A 27,901-nucleotide genomic window follows, 5' to 3' on the forward strand; every position below is an offset into this window, starting at 1 on the left:
ATAAATGTGTATTACCGAGCTCGATAGCTGCAGTCGCTTAAGTGCGGCCAGTATCCAGTATTTGGGAGATGGTAGGTTCGAACCCCACTGTCGGCAGCCCTGAAAATGGTTTTTCCGTGGTTTCCCATTTTCACACCAGGCAAATGCTGGGGCTGTACCTTAATTAAGGCCACGGCCGCTTCCTTCCCACTCCCAGCCCTTTCCTGGCCCATCGTCGCCATAAGACCTATCTGTGTCGGTGCGACGTAAAGCAACTAGCAAAAAAAAAAAAAAAAATGTATTTATATACGCATTTTAACTTGTATTTGAATTGTTGCTTACAATAATCTTCGTCGTTCATTGTCACTACGTAGCTTAATTAGAATGTAGAAGAGTGAATGACAAATTTCTAACGCTGAAAACAAGCAACAATAATGGTAATTATTTTGAGGCGTGTTTACCTCTTTACATAACTATGCTCAAGGAAGCCGATCGGTTCTCTAGGTAAGGGTTAATATACAATGGCAATGGTTGATGATTCTTGTCTGCATATGATACTCTAGATTTGATAATTTACTAGGAAATATATAAATACTGCGGATATATGCATATCTCGGGAACAATCAGGTCTTCATTCCTCAAGCATTAAATTATCATGTTTGTTTTGTTCGATGTTTTTAAAGACAGTAGTAGGTCTAGTGTCACCTTCGGTTAGACTACCCGTAAAACAGCTTCTCATATATGGCGCTGCGTTAGGTCTGATCATGCAATTGTGAGGCGGATAGCAAGCGTGTTTGTTTTCCTATTTGGAATGAACAAATTGAAGTTTGCAGAATACTTTAAGATATTTACCAAACAGGTACATTTACCTCCATCCATGATAAGGTGTCATTCGAGGCGCAGTTCAGCGAAGATTGATAGATACCGCCAGTCTAGCTACGCATGGGCAGGTTTTAAGTGTAATCGTGGAGAATAGATGTACACTGACTGACAGAGCAAATGCAACACCAAGGAGGAGTGGTTCGAAAGGGATGAAAGTTGGGGAAAAAACAGAGACGGCACGGACGAATAATTGATGTTTATTTCAAACCGATATGCAGGTTACACAATGCGCACGCCATCGACTCAGTAGGATGTAGGACCACCGCGAGCGGCGATGCACGCAGAAACACGTCGAGGTACAGAGTCAATAAGAGTGCGGATGGTGTCCTGAGGGATGGTTCTCCATTCTCTGTCAACCATTTGCCACAGTTGGTCGTCCGTACGAGGCTGGGGCAGAGTTTGCAAACGGCGTCCAATGAGATCCCACACGTGTTCGATTGGTGAGAGATCCGGAGAGTACGCTGGCCACGGAAGCATCTGTACACCTCGTAGAGCCTGTTGGGAGATGCAAGCAGTGTGTGGGCGGGCATTATCCTGCTGAAACAGAGCATTGGGCAGCCCCTGAAGGTACGGGAGTGCCACCGGCCGCAGCACATGCTGCACGTAGCGGTGGGCATTTAACGTGCCTTGAATACGCACTAGAGGTGACGTGGAATCATACGCAATAGCGCCCCAAACCATGATGCCGCGTTGTCTAGCGGTAGGGCGCTCTACAGTTACCTTTCTCCACGCCGACGCCACACTCGTCTGCGGTGACTATCACTGACAGAACAGAAGCGTGACTCATCGGAGAACACGACGTTCCGCCATTCCCTCATCCAAGTCGCTCTAGCCCGGCACCATGCCAGACGTGCACGTCTATGCTGTGGAGTCAATGGTAGTCTTCTGAGCGGACGCCGGGAGTGCAGGCCTCCTTCAACCAATCAACGGGAAATTGTTCTGGTTGATACTGGAAGAGCCAGGGTGTCTTGCACATGCTGAAGAATGGCGGTTGACGTGGCGTGCGGGGCTGCCACCGCTTGGCGGCGGATGCGCCGATCCTCGCGTGCTGACGTCACTCGGGCTGCGCCTGGACCCCTCGCACGTGCCACATGTCCCTGCGCCAGCCATCTTCGCCACAGGCGCTGCACCGTGGACACATCCCTATGGGTATCGGCTGCGATTTGACGAAGCGACCAACCTGCCCTTCTCAGCCCGAACACCATACCCCTCGTAAAGTCGTCTGTCTGCTGGAAATGCCTCCGTTGACGGCGGCCTGGCATTCTTAGCTATACACGTGTCCTGTGGCACACGACAACACGTTCTACAATAACTGTCGGCTGAGAAATCACGGTACGAAGTGGGCCATTCGCCAACGCCGTATCCCATTTATCGTTCGCTACGTGCGCAGCACAGCGGCGCATTTCACATCATGAGCATACCTCAGTGACGTCAGTCTACCCTGCAATTGGCATAAAGTTCTGACCACTCCTTCTTGGTGTTGCATTTGCTCTGTCAGTCAGTGTATATATCGTGCGGACAGATGTATAGCTAATTAAACGTAGATCTTCAGAAAACGCAAAGGAAAATAGCACATATACCGGGTGTTTGAGCTGTTTTGTCGGAGATGAAAATGTCTACCAGGAAAAGAGCATTGATGAAAAACATTTAGAACAGAATACGAATCTGTGGATCGTTTTCAGAAGAAGTTCTGATTTCTTGTAACGGGGCGTTAGTAATGTATTTATTTAATTATTCATTCACTTTTTTTGTTTTTTTGTTACAATTTGCTTTACGTCGCACCGACGCAGATAGGTTTGACGGTGACTTTGAAAAAGGTGGGAGCGGGAAGGAAGCAACCACCGGAAAACCATTTTCAGGGTTGCCGACAGTGGGATTCGAACCCACTATCTACCGAATGTAAGCTGACTGTTACGTGACCTAAACCACGCAGCCACTGGCTCGGTGGATGTTAGTAGTAAACAAAATACGTGCCAGAAATGGTATTTAAAGTAGCCTATGTAATCTACAGAGAGCTGTAAATAATCCTGCCGTATCTAAGGATAATAGTTCATTCAATAAATGCTGTGTTTCTGTCATATGCGAACTCAACATTAATTCTTGAACGAGGAAGAAGAAATTATCCTGGCATAAAGCCAGCAAAGCCGGCCCCGCGGTGTAAGGGTAGCGTTCCTGCCTCTTACCCGGGGGACCCGGGTTCGATTGCCGGCCAGGTCAGGGATTTTTACCTAGATCTGAGGGCTGATTCGACATCCACTCTGCCTACGTGATTGCAGTTGAGGAGCTGTCTGACGGTGAGATGTCGGCCACGGTATAGATAGGCAAGAATAACGGCCAAGAGGATTCGTTGTACTGACCACACGACACCTCATAATCTGCAGGCCTTTGGCCTGAACAGCGGCCGCTTGGTAGGCCATGGCTCTTCGCAGCTGTTGCGCCATGGGGTTTGGGGTTTGCTTTTTTAAAGGCAGCAAAATGGTGGCTGCCTAGCCTAGGTATGCTTGGTTAACCGGCAAATACATGGCGTCGAATCTCCGTCAGGAAGATTTAGGATCGAGATTTCCACTTCCAGAGAGGCACATGGCCTTGAGATTCACTCAGCCTACACAAAAACTGAGTACCAAGCTAATTCCTGGAGGCAAAGGCGGCTGTACACAGAGCTAACGCGGGGCTGAGTGGCTCAGACGGTTGAGGCGCTGGCCTCTGACCCTAACTTGGTAGGTTCGATCCTGGCTCAGTACGGTGGTATTTGAAAGAACTGAAATACGTCAGCCTGGTGTCGGTAGATTTACTGGCACGCAAGAGAACTCCTTCGAGACTAAATTCCGGCACTTCAGCGTCTCAGAAAACACTAAAAGTAGTTAGTGGGACTTAAAGCCAATAACATTAACTCAGAGTTAACAGCTCTATCGCACTTAGTGTCGGGGTTACGCATAGTGTGAACCAGTTACTTTCTCCCCTCCACTAACGATCAAGGACTGCACGGAGATGGATTTCATTTATTTTTGCCTTTGAAGGCAGAAATATTCCTGTTTAGTAGGAGAAAGTTGATTGATCTTTAAGAAATTTATTAATCACTTCGCAAGATTTTAAAACGTCGTAATTTTCAAACTCAAGAATTTATTTAATTTATGACGCTGTATTTCAGTCATGTATTTTCAAGACTCCATTACCTGATGTGAAAAGAAAAGGCATATCCTAATAAGGCATGAGTGCGTATCGAGGAGTGGAAGGTGAAGGCTCTCCTTATGCGATACCTCGAAAGCGTAGGGTGGGTAGCACAAATATCGTCCCCTTTACATCGAGAAATTGACGTGACACTCACGTCTTGTGAATGTTCCTCTCCAGAAGTGAAACTCCTATTTCTATGTTTCTTAATAATAATGTTATTGGGTTTAAATCCCACTTTTACGGTTTTCGGAGACGCCGAGATGCCAGAATTTAGTCCCGCAGGAATTCTTTTACGTGCCAGCAAATCTACTGACACGAGGCTGACGTATTTTAGAACCTTTAAATACCACCGGACTGAGCCAGGATCGAACCTGCCATCTTGGGGTCAGTAGGCCAGCGCCTTAACCGTCTGAGCCACTCAGCTCGGCTCTAAGTTTCTTTACGTCTTAAAAGAGAGGATCGAAACACGTCCCTTTCCGTCAATCAAGCACACTTTTGTCACCTCAGATGAGTAGCTCCCTTCGCCTAAAAACACCAAAAATGAATAATAAGACATATTTTGGAACAATATGGTATAATTCACCTGCACACAGTGAATCATCCACTACATTAAAGTCATAAAGTCAGAAATATAGCCTATACATAACTTTGCCAGTTGATAATTGCTTTAGCTAATTTAGTGAACGATTGAATAAACTGACATTATCATATGATTATTGACAGAATAGAGTCAAGCTAAATATAATAATAATAATAATAATAATAATAATAATAATAATAATAATAATAATAATAATAATAATAATAATAATAATAATAATAATAATACTAATAATAATAATAATAATAATAATAATAATGGTTCATGGTGTGTGTTACTGTAGTCACGTCCTAGTTCGTGAAGCATAGGCAATGGCCGAGTGGCCTAGTAAGTGGTCCTGAGAATCGGGATACCAGTTGCTACGGAATGGGAGTGGGCACCTCGGACATATTCTGAGTCATGACCCTCCTTGTGCTCAGGTGGCTAGGACTATACAATCCACCCGTGGTCCCTAACCCGTCAGATGAGAGATCCTCAATTGCAGTATGTGTAAGTAGGATAGCATCCTGCTTCACGAATTTACCGAGCTCAGAACATTTTAAGAAAGTATCGGATGTATGCGAGTAACGGAGTATCCCATTTGACAGGCGAGGGACTCCTTGGAAACAACTTGGCGAACGAAATGGATTTTGGTCGGGAGCTATCAATATTAATGGGGCTTATGGAAGAAAGAAGGTAGAACTGGCTGAGTCAGCAAAGAGGATGCATCTGGATGTGCTAGGAGTAAGTGATACTCGGGTAAGGGGAGATAAGGAGGAAGATATAGTAGATTATAAAGTGAACCAGACGGGTAATGAAAAGGGAAGGGCAGAGTGTGGGGTAGGGCTGTTCATTACGAATACTACTGCACGCAACATAGTTCCTGTTAGGCACGTAAATGAGCGAATGATGTGGGTAGATTTGGCAGTTGGGGGAATTAGGACGAGAATTGTCTCAGTGGATTTACCATATGAGGGTGCAGATGAGGATGAAGTCGAAAGTTTTTATGAAGCATTGAGTGACGTCGTATTCAGGGTCAACAGCAAGGATAGGATAGTACTAATGGGCGATTTCAATGAGAGAGTTGGAAATCGAACTGAAGGATACGAAAGGTTGATCGGAAAATTTGGGGAAGATATGGAAGCTAATAGGAATGGGAAACGTTTGCTGAACTTCTGTGCTAGTATGGGTTTAGTGGTTACGAATACATTCTTCAAGAATAAGGCTATTCACCGCTACACATGAGAGGGTAGGGTTACAAGATCTATAATAGACTATATCTTAACCGACTTCGAATTCAGGAAATCGGTTAGGAAAGTACGGGATTTCGGAAGATCTTTTGATGTTACAGACCACTAACTGATCTGTAGTGAACTAAGTATCTTTAGGCCTAGGCTAGAGAAAGTGAAATATATCTGCAAACGAATAGAAGTAGGAAATATCCAGAATGAGGAAATTAGACATAAGTAGATGGATAGGTTTCGTGAGAAGTTCCAAACAGTGGACAGTAAGCGGGTTGAAGATATGGAAAGAGAATGGGTGGCATACAGGGATGCTGTAGTTGAAACAGCAAGGGAATGCCTAGGAACAACTGCGTTTAAAGATAGGGAAAAACGAACATATTGGTGGAATGATGAAGTGAGAACAGATTGTAAACCTAAAAAGAAGGATCAGAAATGGCTCCAAACAAGGGACGATGTAGCCTGGGAATTATACGTAGATGAAAGAAACGGAGGGAAAGAAGTAGTTGTTGAATCCAAAAATAAATCGTAGGAAAATTTTGGCAATAACCTGGGAAGGCTAGATCAGGCAGCAGGGAAACATTACTGGACAGTAATAAAGAATCTTAGGAAGGGAGGGAAGAAGGAAATGAACAGTGCTTTGGGTAATTCAGGTGAACTCATAATAGGTCCCAGGGAATCACTGGACTGATGGAGGGAATATTTTGAAAATCTTCTGAACGATAAAGGAAATATTCCTGGTGGTGTCGCGAACAACCGAGTTCATGGGGAACAGGAAAATTATGTTTGTGAAATTATGTTTGAGGAAGTGGAAAGGATAGTAAATGAACTCCATTGTAATAAAGCAGCAGAAATAGCTGAAATTAGACATGAAATGGTGAAGTATAGTGGGAAGGCACTGATGAAATGGCTTCATAGAGTAATAAAATTAGCATGGAGTGTTGGTAAGGTACCTTCATATTGGACAAGAGCAGTAATTGCACCTACCTATAAACAAGGGAACAGGAAGGATTGCAACAACTATCGAAGTATCTTTTTTATTAATGTACCAGGCAAAGTATTCACTGGCATCTTGGAAGGAAGGATGCGATCAGTGGTTGAGAGGAAGATGGATGAAAACCAGTGTGGTTTCAGATCACATAAGGGCTATAAGCATCAGATTTTCAATATTTACCAGGTAATTGAAAAAATGCTGCGAGAGGAGTATACAGTTATGCTTATGTTTCGTAAATCTAGAGAAAGCGTATTGTAGGGCACCGAGGGAAAATATATTCACCATACTAGGGGACTATGGGATTAAGGGTAGATTATTAAAATCAATCAAAGGCATTTATGTTGACAATTGGGCTGCAGTGAGAATTGATGGAAGAATGAGTTCTTGGTTCAGGGTACTTACAGGGGTTACCTTTGTTGTTCGTATTTTACGTGGATGATCTTCTGAAAGGTATAAAGTGGCAGGGAGGGATTCAGTTAGGTGAAAATACAGTAAGCAGTCTGGCCTATGCTGACGACTTGGTCTCAAGGGCAGATTGTGCCGGAAGCCTTGAGTCTAATATCTTGGAACTTAGGTACAGTGAATACGGTATGAAAATTGGCCTTTCGAAGACTAAACTGATATCACTAGGTAAGGAAGCCAAGAGAATTGAATGTCAGATTGGTAATACAAAGCTGAAACAGGTGGATATTTTGAATTATTGGGTATGTATGTTCTCCCAGGACGGTAATATAGTAAGTGAGATTGAATCAAGATGCTTTAAAGGTAATAGAGTGAGCTCGCAGTTGCGTTCAACTGTATTCTGTAAGAAGAAAGTCAGCTCCCGGACGAAACTATCTTTACATCGGTTTGTTTTCAGACCAACTTTGCTTTACGGGAGTGAAAGCAGCGTGGACCCAGGATATCTTTTTGATAAGTTAGAAGTAACAGAACTGAAAGTAGCGAGAATGATTGCTGGTACAAACATGTGGGATAGGCAAACACGCTGTCGCGGAGACAGAGGAATTAAACACACGCAGTTAATATTCCCAGCCGGGCGAGAATCGAAATAGGGACCGTCTGAATTGAAAGCATTCAGCCAGGAAGCGGACAATAACAATAAACCTGTATGTCTTAATTATTCCTTGGCGGTGAGTGTCCTCCTTCAGGTATACAGTACTTAGGCCTACCGATATTTGCAGTAGGTAGCTCTCTCACAGAACAGCGCTCTGGCTCGTAAACAGGGAACACGCCCATCGCTTGAACGTTTCACGGCTACAAACGATGATAATAAATCACTATCTGAAAAAGAATACAAATCTATTATAACCTGCTGCATCGTGAGGGCCAGAGAACTCTGAACAGACACTGTTCTCTGAAGGTACGAGTATGTACGCTATGGCGCAGACCGTATGCTTATACAACATAATTATATACTTCGACGATCGTCTGTTTTCCGTCTAATGAAAATATTCAGACTTTATTTTATGCAGATTTTTACCACCGCTTTTCAATATAAAAAGCAAATCTGGAGATTATGCATGACTGAGGCTGTCTCCCTTTCCCCGTTGGATCTGAGTTCGATTCCCGGTTAAAGTCGGGAATGTTTACCTGGATTGGAGACTGGTTCGAGGTACACTTAGCCTAAGTGGGAACAAAATGAAGTGTTGTCTGAAAGCGGGATGGAGGCTCCGCTTTTGTAAGCTAAGAATAACAGCAGAAAGTTTCGTTACGCTGACCACGCGTCATCTTGTAATCTGCAGGCTTTCGGGTTGAACAGAGGTTGCTTGCCAGACCAAGACCCGCCATGGGGTTTTATGTTTATTTATTTTATTGGTGCCACGGGCATAGCCAAGTGACCTTCGGTTTTACATGAAATCCGAATTACAGGAATGGTGATTATTATTTCAAGGATCCCACTTCCAATGGCTGATATACGATCACTGAGAAGCCAATGATAATAATAACACTCAGCTATAACGGCCTCCTATATTGTGTCTGTTGTTTGTCACCAACCCGGAGACTGGTTATGTCCTCAAATTGAACCGCCAAACTTTATGCGGTTATAAGGAGACCGCAAAAACCAATGCTGGCACCATAAAAGACGTACAAGGCATGATGAGGTGTGAGGTAGTTTTCTATTGCCTTAAACACTGGGCCAGAAATTGCTTTTGCAGTATGGCTGGCTTAAGAGTAGCACCTTACTTAACATCCGGATGCACTAGTAGTTTTAATTGAAAGCCGCATTAATTTACAAAATCTCTCTCGCAGTTCTTTTTCTTTTGAACTCAGCTTTCGAGCAGCAAGGAAAAATTATGTAACAATAAGATATGGCCCTTTTCTCCCCAGTTTACCGCATCTAAGCTGAATTAGAATGAAAATTGGATAGTCGCATGAGATTCAGTATGTACAGTAGGAACGTGGCAGCTGTAAGTCACATTTAAATGCAATGTGTCAGTTATACGATGTACGTCATGGGCCTTGGCCTTCTAGGTCTCGGGATCAGCTCCAATCGAGCTTGTATGGGACATCAAGGGAAGTGGCCTGAACTCATGAACGGTCCCAGCAATACCCATCCACGACAAGATATACTACGATCGCTAGATGCAGTACCCCAGACAGATATTTAAACATTTACTAATATAGTAGGTACTAATAGAGTGCATCATCGTAAGTGATAATGCCATAAGTGTGGCAAAATCTTGGACAAAAAGAATGTGATATGCAAATTTGATTAGTGCGTTGCACTTTTTAATTCCCGTAAATTATACATATTTACACATACTGCATAAACATGACAGCAAGGAAGGTTATATAATCGATCTCACAGTCAGAATGGAGCATCACACCGGCCATCCTGGGGAGGTTAACAGTGAAAAGAGTAACATCTACACGCCTACAAACGAATTTTACAGGGGAAGGTACCATTTAGAAGTGCTGGAAATATCAGGTTTAATGGTAAAGACACGTGGCACTATAAGTAGGTTTCTACTGAATTTCTGCAACAGATTCGGCTTACATCAGTCCAGAATCAATCCTTGGTAGTCGCCAATTTACGGGAATCTTTATCAGTTTTAAAATCGCATCTTTATTCACAATAGTTCCCGTAAATTCCCTGTTAATATCCTAATAACCAATGTGTTGTTATTTATGTTTTTTAGTTTCACATGTTTAAGGTTGTAGACTGTAATATTGTGTTATTAGTTGTTCAAATTTAATTTTGTTATTTTATGATGTAGTTGGACTTTGTCCTTTTGCCAATCCAGAATGTATGGAATGTCTTGAATGTATCAATAAATATATATAGTAGGTTTCTGATAAGAATGAGTGAAAGCATCTTCCACTGTTATGCCTGATTTCGGTTTTGCCCGACTCATTAGCTGAATGGTGAACGTTGAGGCCTTCTATTCAGAGGGTCCCGGGTTCGATTCCCGGCTGTGTCGGGGATGTTATTCGCCTCGGATTAATTCTTCTGGCTCGGGGACTGGGTATTTGTGTTTGTCCGAACACTTTCCTCTTCCTATTCACACAACACACTGCACTACCAACCACCACAAAAACACGCAATAGTGATTACATCTCTCCATATAGGGTTGGCATCAGGAATGGGCATCCGGCCGTAAAACAGGGCCAAATCCACATGGACGACACAGTTCGGATCCGTGACCCCATGGGTGTGGTAAAAACGGTAGAAGAAGAAGAAGATTCCTGATTTTGGTTTTATAGTGATTTTAGAAATGAGAAAATTCCCATTCAGGTCTTATGCACAAGTCTGCCATTTGTGTTATTTATGTTGTTTACAACCAACTGAAAAATGTTTTCACCTTTTCACGGCGAACAAGTCGTCACTGAAAAAATAGCTTCTAATCAGTCAAAGTATTTTCAATGCAATGTAAATCTTGACTGCAGACATACATTCATTTAACTCTGTTTCTTACAGATACTCGTGAAACTGGCTTCGTGAATGCCATCACCACTGCGGGAGTGACATTCGCTGTGACAAGGGCTTGCTCCACGGGGGAGCTTTTAGAATGTAGCTGTGATAAGGCTGTGAAGAGAAAAGGTGAGTAGAATTGTAAAATGATACTTCATTGAGAATAAGTCCATTTATCCTACTCAGTCGTAATGTCTTTGACTCTGGATACGATAGAAAAAAATTATTTTATGATACGACTTTCATAACTTCAATCATATTACATAGCTCAAAATAGTCAGAGGGGCTAGATTTGGAACATATATATTTTTGCACGCGGTGCGTTTACAGTAAAATATTATGGATTATCAGATAATTCATGCGTTTATCAAACTTTAATACACATCTTGTTTAGGGCCGTACTTTATACTTACAGTTATCCCGCATGCAGTAGTGTTGCATTGGATGCCTAATCACTTGTTTTTGAAGGAGTGCTACAGTGTACTGTATTGTGGATGTTGTGAAACAAATGACAGTAATTTTACTGCACACGTTCCATAACAGGAAGCATTTGTGAATACCCCAAAGGTGCAGAAAAGAAAACTTAATAACTTACTAATTTATATACGTGTAGACATTCCACTCTATAAAAGAGTTGTTTGTATGAAACAAAAACTGATAATGTTCGGCGAAATACGTGAGTAGAAGGCAGACGTCTGTTTGGAGCTTCGGCTGCATTCTCACCAGATTCTCCACAGATTGAAATGATGTCTGTGTATTCCTCGTTGCTGAACACACTAGCTATTGCCGATATGCAGACAGAAAAAGGAGTGCTGTTGTACACCAGTACATACACCAGCCTAGTACTACGCGGTCGTAAACGAGGTTTCCTAATCCAAGGGGTTGCATTAGACGGGTAGCGCTGCAAGCGACCGTCCGGTTGTTATCTCTTCATCTTCTGACGTAACCTCCCAGCTAGCAGTAGTGCCTCTGTGAAAAGCATTTAGCAGACATACTGTTCATCATTTGTGCATGCGGGATGTTTATAAGTAGAAAGTACGGCGCTCTAGAGCCCCCTGGTATATGTTGCCGGCAGAATAATAAACCATATCCTAAACGAAAGTGGAATAACTGTCCATTATTGTCACATTTTCAAACACATTTCAGTACCGTATGTCGTATGGCCTCTATTATCCTTTATGACTGCTGAAAACTTCAAGGCATACTACTAATCAAAGTTCCTGAAGTGTCTTAGAGGATCCACGACAATGTCAGACTTATTGATCTATCTTGTCCCGTAACTTTTCCCTCGGTACCCTGTCATATGCTTGCTCTAGATCTACGAAACATAAACATAACTGTCTGTTCCTCTCGTAGGAATTTTCATTTACCCAGCGCATACTGAATATCTGATCCTGACAGCCCCTCTGTGGTCTGAAACCACACTGGTTTTCAACTAACGTCCTCTCAACCACTGATCCCACCCTCCTTTTCACGATGCCAGTGAATACTTTGCCTGGTATACTAATCAATGAGATACCTCGATAGTTGCTGCAATCCTTTCTGTTCCTTTGCTTATAGATAGGTGCAATTACTGCTTCTGTCCAACATGAAGGTACCTTACCAACACTCCATACTAATCTTATTACTATATGAAGTCATTTCATCCCTGGCTTCCCACTATACTTCACCATTTCATCTTAATTTCATCTATTCCTGCTGATTTATGACAATGAAGTTTATTTACCATCTTTTCCACTACCTCAAGTGTAATTTCACCAACGTCATTTTCTCCTCCTCATGAGCTTGTTTGTTCGCGAGACCACCAGAAAGATTTTCCTTAATGTTGAGAAGATTTTAAAAATATTCCCTCTACCTGTCCAGTGATTCCTTGGGATCTTCCCACGAATTCTTTTTAAATTCAACAATTATTTGTTTTGCTCTGCTTCTTTCATCTACATACAATTCCATGTCTGCATCAGCCCTTGTTTGGAGACATTTATGATAAGCCTTCCTTTTACGTTTACAAGCATCTGTCAATTCATCATTCCACCAAGATGTTAGCTTTTTCCCATCCTTTACACACAGTTGTTCCTAGGCATTCCCTTGCTGTTTCTACTACAGCATCCCTGTATGCCACCCACTCTCCTTCTATATCCCGAACCTGCTTACTGTCCACCGTTCGGAACTTCTCAGCAGTGACGGTTGGCTCTCAGGAGCACAAGAGCACGTGAACACCCAGTTTTAATATATATTTACGTATTCGTGGATAATTTAAGACTTTCCTTTCTTTTGACCTGATTTCGACAATCGATCGAAAGCATTCGACTTATATCGAAGCTCCGTTACACCCGCAGTTGTTCGTTTTGACTGACAGTGCAGCGAGCACAATGGATAATGCGCTATTTTGCTGAAGACTATAGGCTACGCATGCGCAAAGCAGATGAGCTCATTGTTTATGTTCTGATATATTCCCATTAGCGAAGAGCACGGTAAGGTACGTGCATTGCCGTCTAGAGCCACTCTAAAACCAGTGGCAGTATTATTACAGTTGACCACCTCCCCTATTACGGTTAGCCACAGCCTCCCGGGAACTACTATTGCATTACATTACCGGCAGATGTCGCTAGTAATTCTGAATAGGCATTTTCTAACTCGTTGTGAACAGGTGTTCGTAATCGCGGGAAGAAGTTTGTTTTACCTTGTGATTGGAAAATCTTTTCAAGTGAAATTTATTTGAGTGTTATGTTTTGTGTATCTGTTTGTATGGTTTGTAACCATGGTATTCTTTGTGTAAGAGGAAATGAATTCAGTTCAGGTAATTTTAACCAGCGAAATATTAATCTCAGGATAAGTTAGAAATTAAAAGGCTTGGACCGGACAGACCAGATTTGATTATCGAAAAAGTTACAAAAACTGACAAACGCGAGTATAGGTGTAAGAGAAAAGTGTAGAAACCCGCAAGTGGCTCTGTGGATATAGATCTAGGAATGTGCTTTTTGGTTTGCCATGTTTATTGTACAACAAAGAAAGAAGTGTATAGAATTCAGCTGGATGCACAGACCTTGCTCATTTGAGTGTCAGAATAAATAAACATGAAAATTCTCGTGCACACAAGAACGTGAGTATTGAATTCCCTATTCTAGTGTTGTTTATAATTTCCAAGGCGAGAATAATTACCATGTGATACAGTAGAACCCTGATTAACCGAGATAATGTGGAGACTATGGAGTCAACTCGGAAACAATTATTTTAAAAAAATCGACCGGTAAATGCGGTACACATTATTTCTATGCTTCTCGTCATACCCAGGTGAACTTCGTGCTATTTAAAACCCAAGAATAGTGCTCGCATCCATCAATGTTCGCAGTGCAGTAAAGTTATTATGAATTTTACCTTTGTTCTGCACTAACACAACCGGCCCCGTGGTGTAGGAGTAGCGCACCTGCCTCTTACCCGGATGCTCCGAGTTCGATTCTCGGCCAGGTAAGGGATTTTTACCTCGATTTGAGGGCTGGTTTGAGGCCCACTCAGCCTACGGGATTACAATTGAGGAGCTATCTGACGATGAGATGGCGGTCCAGTCTAGAAAGCCAAGAATAACGGCCGAGAGTATTCGTCGTGCTGACCACAAGACACCTCATAATCTGCACCGCCACCGGGCTGAGCAGCAGTCATTTGGTATGCCATGTGGTTTGGTTTTGTTCTACACTAACACCCCGGTGAACTTCGTGCTAAAGAATAGTACTAGCATCCTTCAATATTCCCAGTGTAGTAAAGTTATTATGAATTTTACTTTTGTTCCATACTAACAGATTAGTCTAGTATAAAATTTATCCTCGGTTACAGGAGTTCTACCCTATTATTTGTGAAAAAGGAATTGTATAAGGAACTTTTATTGAAGTGATTTATTTACCTATGTTACTTTTTTGCTGATTTGAGACATGAACAAAAATGTTGTTGTAAACCTCCTAAAAATTTTGTCACGAGTAATCATTTCCATGTACTTCTGTCTAATTTCTTCGTCCTGGAGTTTTTATACCCTTATTCGTTTGCCGACAGATTTCAGTCTCTCTGTCCTAGGCTGTCCTCCCACTGAAAAATCTACCCACAGCATTCGCTCATTTACGTACCTAACAGAAATCATGTTGCGTGCAGTAGTATTCCTAATGAACAGCCCTACACCATACTTTGCCCTTCCCTTTTTAACACCCGTCAGGTTCATTTTATAATCTCCTATAGCTTCCTCCTTATCTCCCCTTACCCGAGTATCATTTGTTCCTAGCATATTCAAATCATCCTCTCTGATGATTCAGCCAGTTCTACTTTCTTTCTTCCATAATTCCCATTAATATTGATAGCTGCCCATCGAATTCCATTTCGTTCGCCAAGTTGTTTCCAAGGAATGCCTCGCATGTCAAATGGGAGTGGGGCTCTGTTACTCCCATAGGTCCTATGTTTGCTTAATATGTTCTGAGCTCGGTAAATTCGTGAAGCAGGATGCTAACCTACTTACACCTAGTCCAAGTGAGGATCTCTCATCTAACGGGTTAGGGACCACGGTGGATTGTATAGTCCTAGCCACCTGAGCACGAGGAAGGCCATGACTCAGAATGTGTCCGAAATTCCCTCTCCCATTCTGTAGCAACTGTTATCCAAACTCTCAGGACCACTTACTAGGGCACTCAGCCGTTGTCCATATTTCACGAGCTAGGATGTGACTACAGTAACTCACACCATTAACCATGCTTGTTGTGTTAAATTCTTCTTTTGTGTGAATATTTCCGCATGTCTAAGAACGAATTGTGCTTTTATAGGATGTCAGCAGAAACCGTGATTTTTAACATGCTACTTGGATTTAATACGAGGGATGAGGATTGTGATCTGTGATAAGATGCATGCTTGGTTAAAACCTGAAGTAATATTCGTACCGCCTTAGATACCGCGTGCAGCCATTTAGGCTACCGTACGTGCACCTCGAATTCGACTTTCCGTTTTACTCTGCCAAATTGTAGAGTTGGCCAGATTTCTGTTTGGCTGAAGTTTCTTTACCTGTTAATTTTTATGTCAGTCGAGATCATTTTCATGCTGACATCGTATGTCACTAAGAAAAAGCAAAACGCAAGGACATCTCCGTACAGAGCATAAAGGCCCCTGTAGGGGTGGAAGGTAAATGCTGGCACCAGCCGTAACCTTGGCACTTGGTTGTTAGCTCTACGCCTGCCCCACCTTTGCTCCCAGATATTAACCTGGTACTCATTTTTAGTGGAGGCTGAGTGAACCTCAGGGCCATTTGCACCTCCGGAAGTGAAATCTCGTTTCTTAAATTTTTCGACCTCCTGACGAGGAACTGAACCCACGTCCTTTCGGGTGAATCGAGCAAGCCTTTAACGCTCCTATGTCATGAAGTGTTGAATGGAATTTTTCCCATCCTTCAAAAATCCGACTATCTCTGCTGTGCTTGAACCTGTTAACCTGAGATACAGAGACTGATACAGGTTGACTTCATCACGAGGTTGAGGTTACGAAATGTGAGTACTATTTCTCCGTATCCTTTAGTACAGGAGTAGCCTGCCCTTACCGAAGGCTTCGGGTTTGATTCCCGGTCACTCTCGGGTTTGAATTCTGGACCGAAGGCCGGGACGGGATTCAGTCATCATCGTGCCATCGACTGCGAGCTGTCTGATATGAGATCCAGCGCGCCAGGTTACGAAAGTGTAACAATATAGCTGAGGTTGTTGTCACGGCAATCCATTATCTGCATTTCGTTCGGCTGGGCTCCAGTCGACTTGGGCCTTGTGTGGCACGGGTGTGTTTGTGTGTTTTATTTACTTTATTGTTCATTATTGTCTTAAGTATTATTCTGGAATAGTAAAAGCTCTGTTGTTTACATCACTACAGAAGAAATGAATAACCACTCTATTATATTAATCTTGTGCTAAGGTTATGGTTAGAGGAAGCCTCTACTGCACACTCCTGCTGAATTCTGTAAGGAGTTACTTGATTCAGCTCTCCATGCCACCCTGTCCTGGCTTACCTCATCATCTCCACATAACTACCGCATCTTACACCTGCTGCAATCTGTGTGTCTTGGAATCCCCTTAACATTCCTCTCCCTGTCGGTGAAGGCGATTGAGTATATCCTCTATGTCGTAAGAGGGAACTAAAAGCGTGGGTTGGCGACCACGGTCCCCCTAGCTGAGTCGGCCATTGCTTCCACTTACTTGTGACAGGCTCATCACTTTCACATTTTCCTTGGTCAGCTCTTATTCTTTGTCAATTTCGACACTAGTAGGATTGGGAGGCCTGGGGAGTCTTTCATTCTCACGCCCTTAATGGTCCATCACTATCTTTTCCGGTACCCCCATTCTTCGAAGCGTCGGACATCTTCTGTTTTCCTCCTGATTAGCATTAAGAGAGGATGGTTTCCCAGTAGTACTTCCTCTTAAAACGATAATCACCACCACTACCATACCAGTACCCTTACCATTAATACCCCGTATACTTCCAACCAGTACTGACTGACCGATCCTCGGAGACGCGAGGTGTGTCCTGCCATTCCATCGCTTCTCCTGATCAAATTTCACTAAATAATTCACTCATCGTCCGCCTCTGTGGTGCAGAGGTTAGTGTGATTATCTGCCAGATCTGGAGGCCCGGATTCGGTTCCCGGCTCTGCCACGAAATTTGAGAAAGTGATACGAGGGCTGGAACGGGGTCCAATCAGCCTCGGGAGGTCAAATGAGTAGAGCTGGGTTCAATTCACACCTCAGCCATCCTGGAAGTGGTTTTCCGTGGTTTTGCACTTTTCCTCCAGGCAAATGTCGGGATGGTACCCAACTTAAGGCCACGGCCGCTTCCTTCTCACTTCCTTGTCTAATCCTTCCAATCTTCCCATCCCCCCACAAGGCCCCTCTTCAGTATAGCAGGTGAGGCCGACTGGGTCTAGGTACTGGTCATTCTCCCCAGTTGTATCCCCCGACCCAATGTCTCACGCTCCAGGACACTGCCCTTGAGGTGGTAGAGGTGGGATCCCTCGCTGAGTCCGAGGGAAAAACCAACCCTGGAGGGCAAACTGATTAAGAAGAAGAAGGAGGAAAATAAGATGAATTCTCTCATCAACTTAATTCAGAATCTCTTCCCTTGTGATTCATGTTAAACACGCATTATCTACGAAAGAATGGAGAGTCAAGCTGAAGCCGAGCTAGAGGAATATCATTTTGGTTTCCGAAGTCATTCAGAAACACTGCAATCTTCTATAACGCCACATTACAAGACGTTATATTATCCTTATTTGTGTGTTAGTAGCTTAAATCTCCTCCACTCAGTGCCACACTCAACGCAAATAATGCGCCCTACGTATATCCATGTCTGAAGTGAGAACATTTCTCTCACCAGGCGAGTTGGCCGTGCGGTTAGAGGCGCGCGGCTGTGAGCTTGCTCCGGGAGATAGTAGGTTCAAATCCCACTGTCGGCAGCCCTGAAGATGGTTTTCCGTAGTTTCCCATTTTCACGTCAGGAAAATGCTGGGGCTGTACCCTAATTAAGCCCACGGCCGTTTCCTTCCAACTCGTAGGCCTTTCCTATCCCATCGTCGCAATAAGACCTATCTGTGTCGGTGCGACGTAAAGCCACTAGCAAAAAAAGAAAATTTTTTTATGAAGGAAAGCCTTCCTTGCTTGAAATAGTCGACATTTTACATCCTGCCTTTGACCATCAATCTACTGCCCAACAAACAAAACATCCATTTGTTTTCGGAATTCATTTCTTAATTCGATATTTCCTGCAGAATCTGACCTGATATGACTGCATTCTACTATTCTGCTTTATATTTTTTCATATTGTACCATTTATCCAAGACTATATTGATATAATTCAGCAATTTCACCAGATCTTCTGGAGACAGTTAAAATATCACCAGCAGAACTCAGAGTTTGTATTTCCTCTCCTTGAATGCTGATTAATTTTCCAAATCCCTCTTTACTCTGCGTTCTAAGTAAACGTGGAAAAGTAAGTTATTTATTTCTTCTTCAGGATTGGGCCGTTTTGTTGCTTTCTGTACATTACGTACAGTTTGCCGACGTTTCGAATACAATGCAGTATTCTTTTTCAAGGCGACTCAAATACCCCTACTCGATCCGAGGTAATCGGTCTCCCAGGCTGCTAATCAAGTAGTATTCGAAACGTCGGCCAACTGTACGGAATGTATAGAGAACAACCGAAAGAAGTATTAAATAACTCTACACACCATGGAAGCTTCACATATGGTTGGGAAAGGGGGAACTGGGTAGTTGCTTCTTTTTCATAGCCTCCGGTTCTTATCATTGCGATGTCAATTTTTTTACTGCTTGTAGATAACCATTCTCTCGTCCCGATCATCTACAAAATCTCAATGAGCTTGGACCAGTTAACGTTATCAGAAATCCTTTGCTGATATACAAATGCCATATTCATGGACTTGCCCCTTTTAATTCCATCCTCTAAGATCAGATGAAGAATCAACATTGCTCGCGTGTTTATGAATTTCTTCGGAAACCAAAATGATATTCCTCTAACTCGGCTTCAGGTTGACTCTCGATTCTTACGTAGATAATGGGTGTTCAACATTTTGCAAGCATAATATTTTGAAGTAATTGTACTGCATTTTTTACACTTTTCTTCTTGGAATTGGTAATAACAGCATTCTTTTAAAAAATCATACGTAACGAGCATGTTAGCTAAGCGAGTTTTGTCACGTAGCTGTGAGCTTGTGATCTGCGATCTTCGAGATATAGTGGTTGCACACCAGCTAAATCCTGAGGCTATAACTTGAAAACGCCTCGGTTGCCTCCTTCACAGTCCAAGCCCTGTTCCATCCCATCAACACCATAGGACCTGTGTGTATAGGTGTGATATGAAACAAATAGGAGGAGAAATCACATGGCACTTCTCCTGTATCATCTTGCTCTCAAAAGGAGATAGCTGTATATACGTCACATCTTTCTCCTGGTTACGTCTCCCAGTTTCCTGTCAAATACAGACGTCACGTTATTGACATCAGCAGACTCTTCCTCTTCCAGGGCTTTGCCGTCTGCTTCATTTCCTTGATGTAATTGTTGAATGAATATGTTCCCCCCAAGTTTCTTACTTGTATTTTGACCTTAGAAAAAGTTTCTTCACCTGAGATTTTCGTATTTATGCACCTAGTTTCCTTTTCTCTGAAATTTAATTGATTTTTCCTGTATGAAGCATCTATCCTTCCAATAAATAAACAAATTTTAATAATGCCTTTACACTTCTGTTTTAGCCATTCCTCCTTACCTGCTATGCACTTACCATCTACTTCGTCCTTATATCACTAGATCCTCTCCTTTCGGTTAACCAACGTTCTATCACTATTGTACTTGGTACGGATTGTACTGAGTTTATGCTTCTTCTAACCCTTAACTTATTTTTTACAATTTGTTTCATTTTTGACGTTGATTACAGTTATTTAATCGGACATGTAAGGGATTAATAATTTCTTTTTGAAGTGGTTAGCTAATTGAAATGATTTTCAACAATTAAGAAGTAAAACATAATTTTATTTCATTGGTCGTAAATGTTAAAAATATTTTAGCTCTTCATTCTTGATGTAAAGCCCAAAGGCAGTAATTTATACAAGTGGAAGCACATGCTTCCCCTAGTCCACCGTCAATCCATTGTCCTACATGGAAGCTTGTATTGTGTCTCAGCGGTGCACCAGACACCAGCATCGTGGAAAGGTGTAGAAATCCAACCGATGGGCCCAGCGCCTGAAGAGCTTAAATATTTTTAAAGTGATTATATTTATTATTATACTGGAATATTATTTATTCAATATTTGGTACGATATTTATGCTCACTATACTAAGACCTGTTCTAATCGTGATGTGTTGTGCCAGGTAATCCTCGCATGCCTCCAGAGCATCCCGCGATAGGCTCCATGGCGGACGGCGACTGGGAATGGGGTGGCTGCGGGGACAACATCCAGTTCGGTTACAGCATGTCCAAGGCTTTCATGGACGCGCCACACAGGAAGCGCAGGGATATGAAGATGCTGGTGAAGCTTCATAATAACGACGCCGGACGATTGGTGAGTGATACTGTGAACTTTGCTCCATAGTTTCTTAGAAAAGTTTTGTGAAAATTAACCCTTAAATTCACGTCATTGCATATGTGAAAAAGAGAATTTACTTGCTTGTTATATATGCTTTACGATTTTGCAAGTGTTCGTTTACTTCCACCTAGCAGACGAACTCGTTAGCGGTCACTAGCGAATTAAAAATGAATAATCCTTCCTGTTTTAAATTTCCTTGCTAATCAGCTGGAGAGAAGTGTAAACTTTAAACAGTTAATGTAAAACGAATAAAATGTTCTTACTTCAGAGGAAGTCATCCCTAATACTGAAGTGTGGCAGTAGCTATAATAATCGTACAGTGTTGCATATACCAGTACGTCAAACATTCAAAACTCTAAATATTTTGCCTGATTCAATAAACAAAAAATATTTATTTTGGAAAATAATTTTGTAAATATTTTTCTGGTAATGATGTGTTACTTTTGGAATGAAAAACCAACATATTTAAAATAAATAATAAATTGCGCATTTAAGGGTTAGGAAACAATGTCTTCAACTTATGCGGTAAACACCTGATTGTTTCATTGAAGTTAGAGAGTTAATCATAATTAGTATTAACATACGTTCTTCTTCTAGAACATTTCCCAGTTATCTGGGGCCAGAATCTTGTATGGATTTAGTCTATTTTAGGGCTTGATGCCTTTTCTGACGCCAACACAACATGGAGGGATGATTAATATCACAAATATAATGAATAATTCATCTGATAGTATTATCGTCGAAGTAGTCAGGTATTGGCTCTTTGTTCTTGGCAACCATTCCAAATTCATTTACTAACGCATGAAGGCCTACCGACTTCATCCAAACCTAATATAACCATAATCATGTAGACAGTGACTAGTAAGAAATTTATATGTGCATATGCCGTAAAAGCCAGAATCCAAGGCATATAAATGTAAACATGTTATTGGCATAAAAGTTGATCTCCACCTTCTCTTTATTCTCAGAACCATATGTCTAGAACAATTTCTCAAATCGTTGCTTCCGTTTTGGTATATTTATTTCATAAATTTCAGTCCTTGGGGCGTATTGCATATGTATCATATAGTAAGTTGAATAAAAAGCCTTATTTCTAGTCGCCCGATGGATGATGAATTTTGAGTGTTACCACACACTTCTGAAACAGAAATGACCAATATGCAGTAAATATATTCGGAGTTTCCGTCACGAAAATACTTCACAGAATGAGGAAATCTGCAAACGGCTCAATATGTTTTAAAAGAGAAGAAAATATGTTTAAATGAAAAAATAATGTTTGATTCCACAGCGGTGTGAAAGACATTAAATAAAGGTAAACACATCATGCATCATCGCTATGATCAATGCCTTCAGCATCGTTTTATATCATGTGATAATTTTGAACTAGCTTGCTGAATAGTACTGTACATACTGTAATACGATCATTTAGAGATGTTGTCAGCTCAAAATTCGATAGCGTACTTTGTAAAGATTCAGGATAAGATGAACCTGGTAATTTGAACGCAGTGTCATATGGAATAATAATAATAATAATAATAATAATAACAATAATAATAATCTAGGGCTGTTTCCAATTTATTTGGGGTCGGTACTTGATTTGTATTAAGACACTTCTCACACTTGCTTGTTAGGGTTAAAAGGTGGATGTCGTTGCATGACCTTGCTCTGCGTACAATTAGATCTATTGTGTTTTCCTCATTCTAGTCTGCCTGTAAAACTACGCATTTAGTGATAACTTCTGTGAGGCTGCTAAGAGGGACGTTAGAGAGGTCACTCAAATTAATAAAGTGACTCCCAAAAGGTTTAGTTTTTAGCATAGCCAGGATATCACATTCACAGCCGTTTCATCTGCTTTATGACATCGAACACAAGAGATATTCATATAAATTCTAATCTTGTATAGTTGTACAGATATTCCCTCAGGCCAATGACCAGTGTGCATATCAGTTGTTCATTTGAGATTTCTTCTGCTCCTATTTAGCCGTATTTGCCTTTGTATCTTTTGTATGAACGTTTGTATACTTGCATACTTCAGCTGATTTCCAATACCTTATATGTGTATACACCATCCATTCATTAACCTCCGCTTTATCTAGTTTGTAGGAAAGACCACATACAGGATCAGGTCGTATGAATAAATCTGAGAGCCCTCCACGGGCAAAACGTCGGCCACCACTCACACTTAAGTCCCAGTCAAGACGTAAGTGAGCCAGAATGACCCCAAAAATTCCAAGGGCAAGCTGAAGATACTTTACTGTTCTTCTTTTCCAAGACCTTGTTCGTACCATTCTACAACGTCTCCATATATTCTCCCCCTTCAGAATAAGCGACAATAAAAACAGCATATCAAAAATAATTAATAACTTATCCTTGAATACGGAAAACGTACTAAAACTTTTGTGAAGAACCATTAGATTACTAGTGGCTGAACAAATGAATAATCCACTTGGATAAACAAATTGCTGACAGGAGAGAAACATTGGCCTAGCATTCTTATATATAAATAACAAAGGGAAAATCTTACCACTGCTCTATGAATTTATTTTCAGTTTCAGCTTAATTAATGTATATCTTTGAATTTTTAGATCTGTTCAAACAAGAGCAGGATTAACAAAACTATAAAATACTTGAAAAAAATCATTAATGACAGAATGACTTGTTTCTTTCGTGAAATCGGATTCTAACAAATCACACTTTATTATTTTTAAATGTTTTTAAAAGGATAGGTCATATGGCGATGATGGGAGGAGAAAGGGCTAGGATTGGGATGGAAGCGGCCGTGGCGTTAAGGTACAACTCCAACATTTTTTATTTGCTAGTGACTTTTACGTCGCACCAATACAGATAGGTCTTATGGCGATGATGGGACAGGAAAGGCCTAGGAGTTGGAAGGAAGCGGCCGTGGCCTTAATTAAGGTACAGCCCCAGCATTTGTCTGGTGTGAAAATGGGAAACCACGGGAAACCATCTTCAGGGCTGTCGACAGTGGGATTTGAACCCACTATTCCCCGGATGCAAGCTCACAGCTGCGCGCCTCTAACCGCACGGCCAACTCTCCCGGTAGCTCCAACACTAGCATGGTATGAAAATAGGAAGCAATGGAATACCATCTTCAGGGCCGCCGACAGTGTGGTTCGAAACCAGTATCCCCAGAACACGGATACTGGATTCTTCTTCTTCTTCTTCTTCTTCTTCTTCTTCTTCTTCTTCTTCTTCTTATTATTATTATTATTATTATTATTATTATTTCGTTATGCCTATTCATAGAGCGCGTTGGAACTTGTTCATTGGCTTGATGACTTTCGCCTTCCTGTTCTTCAAAAATCTCTTCATGAACTCACTGTGTTGTTTCTCTCGTTCTTCTGATTACTTTGTCCCAGACCTGCTGCTAGTTTTGAGTACAAATGTGTGTTTATTTGCTAAGGTCTTGAAGAATTGGTGAGTTTTCATGATGTTTTGCCCGATGTTCAATTCATTTAGGACTCCTCTTATTTCCTCCATTCGATGTATTCTCCTGTTTTGGGAATTCATTACAATGAATAACCTTTTCGTGAATCCATCCTAAAAATGTGTCCAAAATATTTCAAACGTCTCCTTCGTACAGTATTGTTGAAACTATCTGTGTAAATATAGAGGTATGCAGATCGCCTTTTGATCCAAATTACATTTTCTGGTATGGCGCCGAAAATATTTCTAAGAATTTTATGTTCTTGTTTTTTCAATATTTGCAATTCTAGAATGACCTCCTAAAGTTAAGGTTTCTGATGCATATACCGCTTCCGATAGAGTAACTGGTTTGTAATGGTTCAATTTAACATTACGCAACAATACTCACACATTGTAGTGATCCCATGTAAGTCAAAATCTCCTTTGAAGTTTTGAGGCCCTTTCTGTATTAGCCAAACTGTCTAGTTCCGAAGGAAGAATTATTTCCCCGAGGTATTTAAAATAATATAGCTGTGAAATTGTCACATATACCGTTTCGCTTTTTTTTGCTATTTCCCTTTACGTCACACCGACACAGATAAGTCTTATGGCGACGATGGGACAGGAAAGGCCTATGAATGGGAAGGAAGCGGCCGTGGCCTTAATTAAGGTACAGCCCCAGCATTTGCCTGGTATGAAAATGGGAAACCACAGAAAACCATCTTTAGGGCGGCCAACAGTGGGATTCGAACCCGTTATCTCCTAACAGCACGGCCAACTCGCCCGGTATATGCCGTTTCAATTTCATCTTTCTTGTATATATGCTGAAAATTCTGTATATAAGTTACTTGGTTTTCTTGAATGATATCCGAAAGCCTGTCTGTGATGCTATTCTCTGTAATGTCTCAATACCATACCTAGTTTCCTCCTTGTTCTTGGTGATGATAGCTCTGTCATCTGCGAAAGCTGAGCATTTCACTTTCATTTTGTTTCCATCAGTCCTGATGGTTACGCCTGTGATATCCTTTTCCCACTCTCTGATGAATTTATCTGAAACCAAGTTAAACAGAAGAGGAGAGAGTCCATCTCCTTGACGAATAACTGTGTGTACTTCAGAAGGATCAGAAATTTCCCCCAAAAATTTCATCTTAGATGTTGTGTTTGTGAGGGTCTGATGTACCAATTTCCTGGTCTTCTTATCCATTCGAAGTTCTTCTAGCTTGTCGAATAAGGTCTGTCTGTCCACAGAGACATACGCCTTCTTCAGGTCCACAAAGGTGACTATCGTGTTGTTGCTTCTGCAGATCTTTAGAATCATTTTCCTATTCCATATCGTCGCTTCACCGGTAAAAGGTTGTAATCCGCAAAGCTCTTCCTATCGATTATTCTCCTTAAGACTGGTCAAGCCTCCCAGCCACATATGATTATGCAGTCCATCAGAACAAATTTTGTTGTGTTCAATTTCCTATGCCCTTGTGTAAAGGAAAATTAACCTTACTGTACCGTACTATACGAATATATGCTTGCATTATGTATTTACGCACTCCTATTGTACGTATGCATGTTAGGTTCATTTTCGGCTACTCTTCGGCATAGGAAAACGAACACAACGGATATTGTTCTGATGGGCTGCATATCCATACGTGGCTGGGAGGCGTGACCTGTCTTAAGGACAATAATCGGTAGGAAGAGCTTTGTAGATTACAACCTTTTACCGGTGAAGCGACGATATTATTATTATTATTATTATTATTATTATTATTATTATTATTATTATTATTATTATTATTATTATTATTATGCTTTTAAGAACTGACTAATATTATAAACAAATGTAAAAATTTCCTGTTAAAATAAATAATGACCGAGCTCGATAGCTGCAGTCGCTTAAGTGCGGCCAGTATCCAGTATTCGGGAGATAGTAGGTTCGAACCCCACTGTCGTCAGCCCTGAAGATGGTTTTCCGTGGTTTCCCATTTTCACACCAGGCAAATGCTGGGGATGTACCTTAATTAAGGCCACGGCCGCTTCCTTACCACTCCTAGCCCTTTCCTGTCCCATCGTCGCCATAAGACGTATCTGTGTCGGTGCGACGTAAAGCCAATAGCAAAAAAAAAATATAATAATGCACGTGGAAATATTTTTATCTCAATGATGCGCTCCTTCTGTTGTACATCCTCTTTCCTCATCTGTCCAACAAGGTGGACTACCTTACGCAGTCCCTGGCCTTACGCCTGCTCGCTGGTCTCCTGGTAATTTTCTGCTGTGTCATGCCGCAGTGGCGTCACTGGTTTTCGTGGAAATATAGCCTGCTTGACCGGGCGAGTTGGCCGTGCGGTTAGGGACGCGTAGCTGTCAGCTTGCACCAGGGAGACAGTGGGTTCGAACCCCACTGGCGGCATCCATGAAGATGGCTTTCCGTGGTTTCCAATTTTCACACTAGGAAAATGCTGGGGCTTTTCCTTAATTAAGGAGACGGCCACTACTTTCTCACCTCTAGGCCTTTCATATTCCATCATCGCCATAAGACCTATCTGTGTCTGTGCGACGTAAGGCTGCTTGTTTTTGTTCACACATAAAATTGTCGTTTTGGAAAATGTCTTGGGATTTTCTGTTGAGGATTAGTGAATTAATAAATTCTAAATTTAATGGATTTTGAATTTTTACGTTTTACTGAAATGTGATTTTAGGATAGTTAATCGCTGTTCCTGTTTCCCTACCGTGGACAACTGAGGAAATATTAATTTAAAGGACGAGGAACAAGGAATTAGAATAATATTTATCACGGGAAATGTTCGATGAGTTACCAAGTTCCTGAAAACATTTAAGACAGACTAGGGAAACAATTGACAGGGAAACTACCACCTGGGCGTCAGCACTAAATACAGATCATTGATTGATTGAAGCAGAGTAGAAGGAGCACATCATATATATAAGCTTAAAACACTTGCGGAATTATTATTTATTTTAACACAAATGTAATAATAATAATAATAATAATAATAATAATGTTATTTACTTTACGTCCCACTAACTACTCTTACGATTTACGGAGACGCCGAGGTGCCAGAATTTAGTCCCGCAAGCGTTCTTTTACGTGCCGGTAAATCTACCGACACTAGGCTGACGTATTTGAGCACCTTCAAATACCACCGGACTGAGTCAGGATCGAACCTGCCAAGTTGGCCAGCGCCTCAACCGTCTGAGCCACTCAGCCCGGCTACACAAATGTATTTACACTCGTTCGTCTCATCAGCTCTTAAGGTAAGGTAAGGGTTTATTCTCCCCGAAGGCAGGTGCGAACCTCTGCAGAGATGTGCCTGAGTTGGAGTTTACGTACGGCAGGGTGGCCAGTTCCTTTCCGCTCCTCCATTCCCTTACCTTCTGCCAACAGCGCGTCGCAACCCATCCAACTTTTGACCACTCCCAATGTTGCTTAACTTCGGAGATCTCCCGGGATCCGGTGTTTCAACATGGCTATAACCATTGGCTCAGTTCTTAAAGACAATGATCATAAAAGTGTGATTCGATGGAATCTGATACCGAACGGCTGGCCGCGCGTGTTAACGCGCTACGGATATGGAGTCACGTGAGTTTGAAGCCCACCATCGCCTGTGCT

At 41.7% G+C, this 27,901-nt stretch overlaps 1 protein-coding gene across 1 annotated transcript in view; it reads left to right on the forward strand.

Moving 5' to 3' along the window:
• The window catches only part of LOC136871945 (protein Wnt-6), a 407,098-nt gene that overhangs the window by 375,760 nt on the left and 3,437 nt on the right, over positions 1–27,901 (forward strand). Inside the window, exons 3-4 of the mRNA XM_067145691.2 lie at positions 10,767–10,889; positions 20,642–20,832. Of these exons, the coding sequence (XP_067001792.1) occupies positions 10,767–10,889; positions 20,642–20,832 (314 nt within the window). The remainder of the gene's footprint in view (positions 1–10,766; positions 10,890–20,641; positions 20,833–27,901) is intronic.

Source organism: Anabrus simplex, chromosome 4 (genome assembly GCF_040414725.1).
Source record: "Anabrus simplex isolate iqAnaSimp1 chromosome 4, ASM4041472v1, whole genome shotgun sequence".
In the NCBI taxonomy this organism is placed as follows: domain Eukaryota; kingdom Metazoa; phylum Arthropoda; class Insecta; order Orthoptera; family Tettigoniidae; genus Anabrus; species Anabrus simplex.